General features: G+C 34.0%; 1 protein-coding gene across 1 annotated transcript; it reads right to left on the bottom strand.

The window, feature by feature from the left end:
* Positions 1–4,126: 4,126 nt before the first annotated feature.
* On the bottom strand, positions 4,127–11,524 carry LOC127074840 (cyclin-dependent kinase F-4). Its single transcript, XM_051016229.1, has 20 exons — positions 11,323–11,524; positions 10,992–11,071; positions 9,763–10,023; positions 9,638–9,689; positions 8,986–9,557; positions 8,817–8,895; positions 8,663–8,731; positions 8,484–8,573; positions 8,261–8,399; positions 7,857–7,959; positions 7,709–7,761; positions 7,524–7,590; positions 7,121–7,229; positions 6,067–6,132; positions 5,892–5,960; positions 5,710–5,770; positions 5,485–5,601; positions 5,145–5,176; positions 4,856–4,934; positions 4,127–4,545 (listed from the first exon to the last, which is right to left on the bottom strand). The coding sequence occupies exons 5-20, from the start codon at positions 8,991–8,993 to the stop codon at positions 4,328–4,330; spliced, it is 1,359 nt and encodes a 452-aa protein (XP_050872186.1). The 5' UTR covers positions 8,994–9,557; positions 9,638–9,689; positions 9,763–10,023; positions 10,992–11,071; positions 11,323–11,524; the 3' UTR covers positions 4,127–4,327.
* Positions 11,525–11,744: the final 220 nt, after the last annotated feature.

The following is an 11,744-nucleotide window of genomic DNA, read 5'->3' as shown; positions in this document are numbered from 1 at the left end:
CATAAAGAGAGGCCAGAATTAACTGGCCCAAAGAGATGTCACGCTCTTGGTGAAGCTGGGTTGCCAGAAGAGCAAAATGTTTGGCTATCTGCATTGATCTAGAGCAGAACACAAAGCGAGATAGGCACAGAGTCAGAAAGGCCACATGTTCTTCAGTGGACACAGGGCCTGAAGATGTGGCATGGTGATCAATAAAATTGTTGTATGTCGGCTTGCAAGAATCACCAACGTCAAACCTCAGAGAGATTGGTACTACGGCTTCACAGTCGAAGATTTCGCCAGTCGGTTTTAAACCGGTGATGGCAGCAATATCCAAGAGCATCGGTGTAATCATGTCACACTTGGTATGAAAAGAATTGGTCGAACTATCCCAAAATTGGAGGGCAGCCAGTAACATGCCACAAGATTGAGGAGGGCCACAACAGGCAATCTGCAGAAAGGTATAGATACTTGTCCGTTTCCAATGGTCGATTTTCTCTGTTTCTAAGCGATCCATCCAGGCGCAAAACTTAGGGCATTTTTTGGGAGGAGCAATCCTAAAATTCCTGTTGATATAACGAAGGGAGAAAGGCTTTTGGGAAGAAACCAAAGGTTCAGAGAGATGACTGGTGGGGAAAAAGGAATCTGTTTTGGTTATCTCAAGACAACGATTTTCTGAAAGTGGACCTAAGAATGCTAAAGGTTTGTCAGTCAGGGAGAAAGGGATTAATACCTGGGAATGCCAGATTTTTGCTTTCTCTTCAGCAAATGGAGGTTCAGGAACGTAATCCTTGCCATCAATGGTGAGCGGTTGTGTGAGCTTCGCAGCAGAGGGAAATGTTTTGCTTTTGCTTGAGCTAGCCATGGAAGAAGATGAAGGTTTGGAGAAGAAAGGTTTTGTTTACTAAAACAGAATGCATGTTGTTTCGTCTACTGAAGCAAAGGGAGAAAAAAAGGAAAGAAGAAGAAGAAACAAGGGTTTTGTAGGGGTTAAACCCTAAGAAAAGGAAGAGTAAACATTTGAGTTCCCTCGCCGACACCTGTACTCATGTTCCCGCGTCTGCAGACACGTGGAGGCGGAAAGGCAGTTATGGCGATAAGCATGTTTCAGTCATAAAGACGTGAAGTGATGGAGACGTGATTTTGTGTGTCTCGAGGAAAAAAGGGAGACGTTTGTCATGATTAGATGTCGTCATCAGCGTGGGGAAAATAGGTGTACCACTAAGAAGAAGTGGAAACGGTGAGGAGCAAGTCGACATCTCAAAGATGCCATTATCTCACAAAAAAAAAAGTCGACATTCGAAAATGGCATCTCTGTGGGGCATTTTGTTACCACAAGAAACCTATAAGGCATGTTGAAGGCGTAATCAATGAAATTGTCTTATGAATGTAAGGTTTATACCCCCATCAAGGGGTGGAGATGTGCCTAAGATAAGCAAGAGTGGAGAAAAACATAAGTCATCAGGGGATGAAACCGACAGAAGAATCATGTTTGGTCGAAAATCCATTCTGTCGACTGAAATGAAGACTGGGACTTAAGGAATTTCTAGTTGCATCAAACACATGTGAGACAGGGTCGACTTAAATACCTGGGTGGGAGAAGTTTGAAATTTAAAGTGACTAGCGGTTACAAGGAGAATAAGCGCCAGAATATGGAGCAGTTTGCAGAACGTGTATGGAGCAGTTTGCAGATCGTGTGGCACGGCGTCTGCTAATTTTTAGAAGTTTTTGACCTATAGGAAGTTTCTTTAGTGTAGTATAAATAGGATATCCCACGAGGGGCTCGAGGTGTTCACTTTGTACCAAAACCACTTGTAAAAAACTTCTCATTTTCAGCGCGAGGAAGCAAGAGTTTTTAAGAGTGCTATGTACGTGAATCACCACATTTATTTCAATGCAACTTCCTTACTTTTCAATTGTTCCCGTTGAACATTTTATTTTAATTTCATTTACTTTTGAGTTATCACTTTATGTTGTCGTCTACGCCGTCGACACTGATTCTATTACGATAATAGAGTTCACCAAAAGCGTGTTCGTTGTGTACGTCTTTTGAATGTTGTAGCGTTGTCGGTCACGAGTCACCCATAGGCTATAGCATCATTACCATTTCGCGTGGAAAAAAAACTGCGCTTGTTCAATATTTTGTCAAAAGCCGTTTCTCACAAAGTTGATTATCTGGCGAATTGAATAAACCACGCTCGCACTACTACATGTCTTAGGATCAACTGGTTGATCCTGCAAGTAACTCTCAGTTGTAAGGCCTAAGGAGGACCAGTGGCTGTTTACCAATTTCCACCGTAAACATAAAGTTAAGTCTAACATTTCGGTCGAGATATTCTTCGACATTTCGATACCTAGGTGATTCAACACTTCTTTACTTATGTCGAGTAACCTGCTTCGACACAAGAAATAACCATTTAACATCAACCCCGGTATGATATAAATATGTAACGAGAGGGTGTAAAACTTTGAATTGTAGTTTCAATTGATCTTAGAATGATGGTGGAATTATAATAGAGTTTCAATGGAAATGTTGATGAGTATGTTAAAAAATTATGATTATTTGAAATATATAATTTACTTGAATCTATACTAAAAAAATAACTTCTATTTTATAATATTTTCTAGATTTAATAATTATAATTAAAATAATAATAACTTTATTTTCAAATCAAACCATCTATTTTATAATATTACGGATTTAATAGTATTAATTAACTCATTTATGATGTTATAAAACATATTATTGTATTTATAATACTTTAAATCAATTAAATTTTTCATTTTTGTTGTGTTTATTTTTTAAATATATTGATGTCATTAATTATTCAAAACAATATGGTTTTTTCAAGTATTAATTATGTGGTATTAATTCAGAAATTAAAAAACAACATTTTCTTTTTAAACATATAGATAATTTTTTAAAATGTGTCTTTTAAGATATAAGTTTTAGAGGTTAAAGAAAGTGCATTATAAGGGTAAAGAAATATTACTGTCACATTTTACAGTGTAGTGCATATTCTTTTTCTCTAAATTTTAACATAAAATAACTTTAACAAATAATAAATTATATTTGTAACACCTTCAACTTTTAAAAAAAAACCATTCAAATCAAAAGCTAACTTTTATCTAACAACAACAAATAAAATTCAAAAACAAAAACAACAATAAAATCAAGTCATATTTAAAACGCAAAAAAAACATAAATATTAACATTTTAAAAAAATGCAGATTTTAGTTTAAATGATAAGAAAAGAATATTAAGAAACATAAATATACACATTTTTATAATAATTATATTTATAATCAAATAGAATTTTTTATAGAATAAGTATATTAATTAAATACAAACTTACAATTACATTAATATATTTATATTAATGTTATTAATCTAATTGAAAAGAGAGGCGACTGCTCCAATATGACATTTATAAAATAGGATGGTTTCATATTCAATCTAATTTCGGTATTATTAAAAAACGACAATAGACACTCCCATACATATTAAATCTAATATCAACATTTAATTTCATACTAAAATAATATGACATACTACTAAAATAGAGAGAAAATAAGCGTAGATATGGTTTATATCATTTAAAAACATATTTATTTTCATGTATGATTAACATATTACTAGTTAAGATTATAAATCAGTTTATATCATTTTAAAACATTTATTTTCATGTATGATTAACATATTGGCATTTCTCCTCAACATGATCCTAAATTAAAAAGTGTTTAATAAATTTAAAAATAATGTCATAATTTACTCAAATTATCAGTAATTGCATAAATACATAAACAAAAAACTAAACTAAACGTTATATAAATATAGTCATTATGTCACATACATCAATAAATCATCATAATTCATTTATGACATAATATCCACTTTTTCTACATGATCTCTAGGTGGTAACAAAGGATCGGCAATCATAAAATTTTGTGCAAATATGATAAATTAAAACTTTTTGTTTCTAAACCTCTTACTCCTTGAGGACAAATATTGGTGAATGGGTCACTTGATCAAATCAATGAACTGCTGGTTGAAATGTATGTTAAAAACTTTTTTAAAATTAATTTTTTTTAAAAAAAATGGATATTAGTTCATAGAATATTCCACAGTATTGAATTGCATCGAAGATTAAAAAAAAACATCATCATAACTGTGTAGGAGTTAGTGTATCAATGTCACGCGTTAAAGACATACAAGGATTCATAACGGCGACAAAAGCAGGACTAGAATATTAAACTTCACCAAAGTCATCAGGAAAGATGCAAACGCACATACTCTCAAAAGATTAGTACTCAGCATTCAACATATTGATCATCCAAAATTGTCATCTCATCCAGCAACTTTTTTTGTTAAAGTTCTTCCAGTTGGAATCGGTTGGGAGGACCTGAGCAGGATGTTTCCAGATTCAGAACTCCAATTAACTCCGGCTTTCATTGGAGGTGGACGGGCTTGACTCAATGAATGTCTTCGAGTAGAAATTGACATGTTGGCCAACTTGTCAGCTGTTTCCGAAACACTACGTGCGGTTCTCCCCTTGTTTAAAGAACCTGCCAACCAAAAACTTAACCATTGAGCTTATTTCTCGAGTACTAAAGCAACAACCTAAGGCATCTTTGGAAGTGAAAAATTGCATCGCTGCTTCAGGAACTTGGTTAAAAACACTTGAAATGATAATACATGATAAGTGGCTTAAATTGACCGAATGCTATTACAGGATCATTACAAGCATTTAAGTTCCTTTCATTGAATTCACAAAAAATGCATTTAGGTTCCTTCTATTTAATTCTCATACAATTTACAAATATAAAAGCAACTATACAATAATAATTAAACACGGACGTTGACAAAAGTGCTTACTTGGGCTGCCTTTTCCTGGCGGTTGATATTTTGATTGTGGAGTAGTAGTCTTCATTGATTTCTTATTTTTAATTCCATCCTTTAAGACAGTCAAAAAAATTATTAGCATGATGGAGTTAAACAAAACCAGTTTATAGAGAACAAACTATCTAGCAAAGTAAAGCTGGAAATGATCTTGAATTGTATTGCCAAATCAGTACTGTGTTAAGAGATTGGGGATAGGGCATTAATTCAAAAGCAAGATATGATGAGAACAAGAGTAGAGAGAGAATGGAGAACAACTCATCACCTCGTTTGCCATATCCAGCTTCCGTTGCACGCCTGTAATAGAAATGAATGAGAACCATGTTATATACAGTCAGTATGTGAAAGTGTGAGATAGAATATCACACAAACAAAAAAAGTTATTTTCTGTATTTATACAGCCCAAAGCCCCCCAAACAGGAAAAACATCAACTGAAGTCATTATTTTGTTTCCACGAGTAATAAATTAGCAATTTAAACAATCTACCGATTCATATTTTTCAGCTTAAATGCCAACAGTTATTTCTGACAGCGAAAATATGTTGATTAGTAAAAAAAACATGCATGCATTTAACGGAGAAATGGTAGAAACCAGTAAAGATCACCTGGAGCTACAGAAGGATGTAATTTCATGGAAGAAAAATTATTGCCAATTTTCGAATTAGGCAATGCACCAGAATATTTCCTGACCCCTTGTCGATCCACTGATCCCCTTATTCCGGCTGCAAAAATAAAAGAGAGAAACAGTTAGAAGTTCAGTATTAGTATCCCCTCCAATTGAACCATAACAACTCATTATCCTGCAATGCAACATAAATAAAATTACATACCAGATGGAGGAGTTCTGGTTACTGCTCTGGTGCGAAGCGATGGAGGGATGTAAAAGCAGCTCTACAAATTATTTTGAACACAATCAAAACCTAGCTGACAGAAAGCAGGATATAGTTTTGCATAGAATAGATTAAAAAAAAACTAAAAACAAATTGAAAGTATGAACTAGTTATAGGAAAACCTTGAAGAAAGGATGTTGAAGGACCTCTGCTGCAGCAGGTCTCTTGCAGGGATCCCATGAACAAAGTGACTACAGATATAGAAAGGAAAGAACGGAAAGGGAAAAAACACAGATCTATTAGTTGAGAAATGGAGGCCAGGACTGAACTGCTATGCAATGAATCAGAACTACTTACTTTGATAAGGTTGATTGCATCATCGCTTCTGGATGGAATCAGTACAGAGAGATCTGTGGTAGCTAGCTGTAGAAATAAATACATGGCATACAGTAATTAGCTCAAGACTACACGCATCTTAGTAATATTTATTTATCACATTAATGTCTGTCTTAATATACATTTAGAAATATTATTTATACATAGCACATTAGTAATATAATAATGTGCTAGGTGTGACGCGCTAGTTGATAATACTACTTCATTGCAGTTTTACTCCTACTCTCACACGCTCACAGAACTCGTTCCGCCCATTTTAAAATCACCCAGTTTTGGTCCCTCCCTCATATATATGGACTCAAAAGTTGTGAAATGGCATTTCGCAAATGACGTGACATACAATATGATGATGTGGAATGATCAACCCCTATCACATTGCAAGAAAATCTCTTAAAAACATCAATTTCAACTTCTGAATTAATTCATTTTTGTAACTTAATTAATGACATGTAAATATTTCATCCATCGCGATAATTGTACTTTGTTTGGTCGTATGACACGTCATTTGAAACATGTCATAACACTACTTTTTAGTCCATGAAACTGGATGGGGACCAAAACTGAGTGATTTAAAATGAAGACTAATTCCGTGAGCGGATGAAAATAGGAAGACCAAAACTTTAATTAAGCCTAAATGATATTACACAATACCTTCTTAATATTATTTATACATAACAAGATATTTAGCTAGTTTATGAGTAAATAAATACACGATATGTGTGACGTGTGACACTGGTAATTTATTTATCAAGCTTAATAATAGTAGATAAGTAGAATGCTAAAATTGCCACACAAGTCACACCTAGCACAGTTATAAGTTAGTGCCCCGAACGATGAAAACTGGAAACAGTTGCCATATTCGCGTCACCTCATTCATGACAGAAAAGAAGCCATTTTTACTCAGTATACAAAGTGAATGAGCGGCTGGCAACTTAATGAAAACAGAAACCCACCACTAGAGCAAAAGAAGCTTTCTATATTCTATTTGAGATGTGTTAGAATTCAGAAAACTAACCTGTGGAAACTGATAGTTGATATCCTTAGCAAGTTTGAGTCCATCAGCCCAAGATTCAGCGGTTGGACTACCTATCACACTGCATATTTTGTAGATCTCATCTGCCTCACTGCATGTACAGAGCCATAATAGAATAGGTTTATTTCCAACCCAGCTACTATATAAGATGTTTTAGACCAGGGTTTTACTTGTACAGATACTATGCAGTAAACTAATTACAAATTTCAACCAAACATTTGTGACAATTAATTGCAGTCAAATGTATGAACATGGTAACTGTTTTCAGAGTAGATTGAGGTGCCATAAATTTGTGAATTCCCTAATAAATATTTATTTCCTTTATCCAAGTAAAAACACCATCGTGGTGCTGAAGAAACGGAGAGAAATAGATAGAACATGATACCTGGTACCCGGAAATAGAGGACGGAGAGTGAACAACTCAGCCATAATAGCACCCATTGCCCACATGTCTGGAAGATAAAACAAAATAAATAAATGTTTGTATGGTATTCATCATCTTAACTACAAATAATGCCACAGTCAAGATCATAATTTTTTATGCATAATTATTCTAAATCAGACGCTTACCAACTTTGGAGCTATAAAGGAAAGACTGAAGCAAGACTTCAGGGGCACGATACCTGACCATAGGACATTAATTGTGTCATTAAATACACGACAGACAGTACACTATATATCTATAAGATAATGATGTATTCAAGTTAAAGACACGTACCACCGTGTGGAGACATACTCAGTATAGGGTGGTTGTGAGCTGATCTCTCGTACTAAGCCGAAATCAGAAACTTTGATAATATTCTTGGTGACAAGCAAGTTTTCTGCAAAAAGTACCATACCTTGTATCAAACAGCAAAACTTTGCAGCACAGTATTAGAGATATGCACAACAGTTACACCAAACACCTAGTCTGTATTTTTCTCACGATATGCAATTGAATTAGGCAGCAAGCTAAAACTAAATTAAAAAAATAAATTTGAAATAAGACAGTTAATGATAGAACAAACTGCTTATATTATATACCTTAAATTCTATGTAAAGTAGAATTATAAATACACTTCTGTTGCCGTTTTATCATACATACCCAACCAAGACTGCATAAAATAATTTATGGAAAAGTACCAGGCTTTAGATCACGGTGGAAGTATCCACGCTGGTGCATGTATGCAAGACCTTGGAAAACTTGAAAACACCAGTTTCTAACTTCATCCTCAGAAAACAGCTTTTCCCTTTTTTTCATAAGTTGGTAGAGGTTGCATTCCTGCATTATTCAAAATTGACCTAAAACAGTTAGTATTAGACTTCAAATCAGCCGCCATTATACCATAAAAATCCAGCCACTCACCATGTACTCAAAAACAAGGTACAGAATGTCACATTCTCGAATAACTTCCTTCAGCTTCACAATATTTGAGTGATTCATTTTTCGTAATGACTGCCATAAGGTGAATTAGAGAATAAATATATGGATTGGCATAAACACGAGGAAAATAGGACTTAGGAAAGAATAGTGGGATGTGACACCTTGACTTCACTTAAGTTTACACACTCCTCCCAAGAGTAATACTTTTTCTTCATTTTCTTGATTGCAACCTGTAATTTTATGACAAATTAGAATGAAACACACCATCCAACTTCACCTAGAACACCGATATAATTCCATTTAAAGAATACTTACAACTTCACCGCTTTGCTTATTAATAGCTCTCCAGACACTCCCAAATGTTCCATCCCCAACTTCCTTAATTAATTTGTACCTTTATTTGGGGAAGAACGAAACAAACCTTAAACAAAGATATTCAACAATAAAAAAAGGAAACATAGCAACTTCTGCAAAAGATAATCACCTCTCCATTGTTCACACAGAACCCAAAGCAGCTCTTTATTCAAAAGATAGGTGGTATTTAACTCTAGAAGACAATGCCGAGAAAGGAGTATAAAATTTTACGGATATCTGCTGGTCTAGTAAATTTTTCAACTGTCAATTCTTTGTCGTGGCAAAAAATTGGCAAAAGCGGAAACTTTCTGAGTGAAGGACTGCGTTGTCTTATTGGTTAATATTTTAATAGACCCGTGGCTTTGTGGCAGGACGTAGGAGGTAGAAATGAACAATTACTGGAGATCATAATGGTCTACCTAGGTGTAACTGAAATGATTGATTAAATTTACCAGATTAAACTCTAGCTAAAATCACTGTGACCCAACACTTAAGAACTTCAATAATAGCCACTTCATCTAAAGTCTACATAGGCGTTATTAAAGAAATTTCACGCAAAAGATGTTTTGTCATTACCAATACCCATTGGGACAACGAAACAATTATTAAAAACTATAGTCTGCAAGTTTTAATGCAATTGCTTATCCAATACTAAAGATACAGGAAGTATCCATATCTAACACCAGTTTATCTACTTCATTCCTGTAGACAAAGGAAAAGGTTGTGTTATATTTCAGTAAATTAAAGCAGATGATATAAGTGTTCCATGATAGATATCTTACCAAAGAAGTGGATTGTTCAGATGTTTAGACTGGATATTGGGTCAGCAATGCACTGTCAAAGTAACACTTGTCAAGAAACAAATCATTTTAAGGATTTGATCAAAAGAAGAGGAATAAATTCTTACTTGTACAATTTCCCTAAAGATGCAGCACTTCTCTCAGACAAAACAAGCATCACACAGACTGTGCTGGTCATTAAAGGAGAATGGGCAATTAAGTACAATTAACAAAGGAAACCGGAAGAAATTCTCCAAGTATGAGGAATCGCCAGTTGAGCATTTCTTGAAATGAAAACAAACAATACTTGTGGCAACTTGACCAGAAAAGCACTCCATCCATGTTTTGAAAAATATATCAGAAACCTTAAGATTCAAATGCAGATCAACCTGCAAGCAAACCTTATATTAATTATATTAATAATATGATCGGCCAAAACAGAAACTCAACGAAAACTGGAAAGACGGCAAATCAAGTAAATTCCAATCCTCTTGAACATCAAGATTCAAAGTGTGTGAAGCTTAGACACCCAACACTATAATTTGTTGCTATTCCTACAAAAAAATTGTTCTTGCAGTGATAAAGAATTAAGTTGACAGAGAATGATCAAACTATATCAACAGACTAAAATCCCTAGCATTATAACTCCAGAAGATCCAAAATGCTGAACTGAATAAAATTACGAAGGCAAGAATTAACAAATCATACTAATTTAACTTGCTTTGCTAAAATACATATTACCAACACACATGTAAAAACCATCTAGAATCATTCCAAATTTCGAATTAATCCACAATGATAAATCCATAAATCATCTGACCTAGTAAACAAATTGCTCATGTCATTCTGTGATGTTAAGTAACAGTGCTATAGCACTATAGCATAGTGAAATTTGAACAGATCGCTATTCTGCAATATCCTATTTGATACAAAATATTGTCAAATAGCTGCTATAGCGTCCCTATAGCACTATTGCATAGCGGGATATGAACAAACCGCTATTCTCTGCAATCCCCAATTGACAACACCAATGCCATGCCATTCCATATGTATGATAAAGAACTAAGCTTCCGATTCAGTCTCAAAGAAAAACCCATTTCCAAACTTTAACTAACACAAACCCATTCCCCAAAAAATAAAATAACCAAAGATTAAATATAAATTATACCTTATAAAGCAATGCAAGTCAAAATGTCTTATCGATATCAAAATATTGAAAATCTATATTCATAATGTGCCATTAGCCTCCATTGATCATATTCATATTAATCTCTAATATTTCAATGTGAGGACAAATTCAATTCAACCAAATAAAAGAATACACTTTCAGAGGAGTTAGGTATATAACATTACTAACCCTTAAAACATGCTACCCTCCGCAAAATCCTATGTCTGGGACTCAATAGCATTGTAATCAAGCCGTTCCCCGATAATAAACTAGAGAAAACAAACCATAAAGCAACAAATTCAGAAACCAACAAAACCTACAAAAATCATCAACCCTTAAAAAAATGTGGCGCGAAACTCAAACTGAACCTATAAATCCACACATCACAAAACGATAACCGTTCCTCGATCCACACAAGAAAGAATCGAATTCGATAATGTAAATTTGATGAATCTGTTAGAAATGAACCGAGTGGAAAATAACGGAATTGAAACGAGAATAGATCTGAGAGAGAGGGTACCTGAGGATGAAGCGTAAGGGGAAGGAGGATGAAGACCGTCTCGAAGGACGGGAAGAATTGTTCTTCTGTCTCTCTCCTTTACCACCAAAAAGACCCTCTTTTCTTCCTTTTTCTTTTCTATTTTTTGTTTTGCGATGAAATATTTTTAGGATTTTAAGAATGGCTAGCAAATTATTTTGGTTTATAAGATGGAAATTGTAAAAGGATTCTCTCTCTTTTATTATAAAATCATTCGGTCATTTACATAGGAGGCAGCTCATTATTTAAACTTATTAAATAATTAATATATTTAGTTGGTTTATAGATTTTGTTTTTAAATAACATTTTTTAAAAATTATATATAAAATAATTCATATTTCAATGTATTTATTAAATTAATCATGTTCCTGACATACAACAAGAAGAATAGTCATAAGGGTTGG

The sequence above is a fragment of the Lathyrus oleraceus genome, chromosome 4, assembly GCF_024323335.1.
Source record: "Lathyrus oleraceus cultivar Zhongwan6 chromosome 4, CAAS_Psat_ZW6_1.0, whole genome shotgun sequence".
Taxonomy (NCBI): domain Eukaryota; kingdom Viridiplantae; phylum Streptophyta; class Magnoliopsida; order Fabales; family Fabaceae; genus Lathyrus; species Lathyrus oleraceus.
The sequence above is the reverse complement of the archived record's forward strand: the minus strand, read 5'-3'. Positions and strand labels throughout refer to the sequence as shown.

Coding starts and splice junctions, on each gene's coding strand:
- LOC127074840 (XM_051016229.1), bottom strand. Junction 5,602..5,709: donor AACCAGAACTCCTCCATCTG/GTATGTAATTTT, acceptor TTATTTTTGCAG/CCGGAATAAGGGGATCAGTG. Junction 4,546..4,855: donor GCCAGGAAAAGGCAGCCCAA/GTAAGCACTTTT, acceptor TTTGGTTGGCAG/GTTCTTTAAACAAGGGGAGA.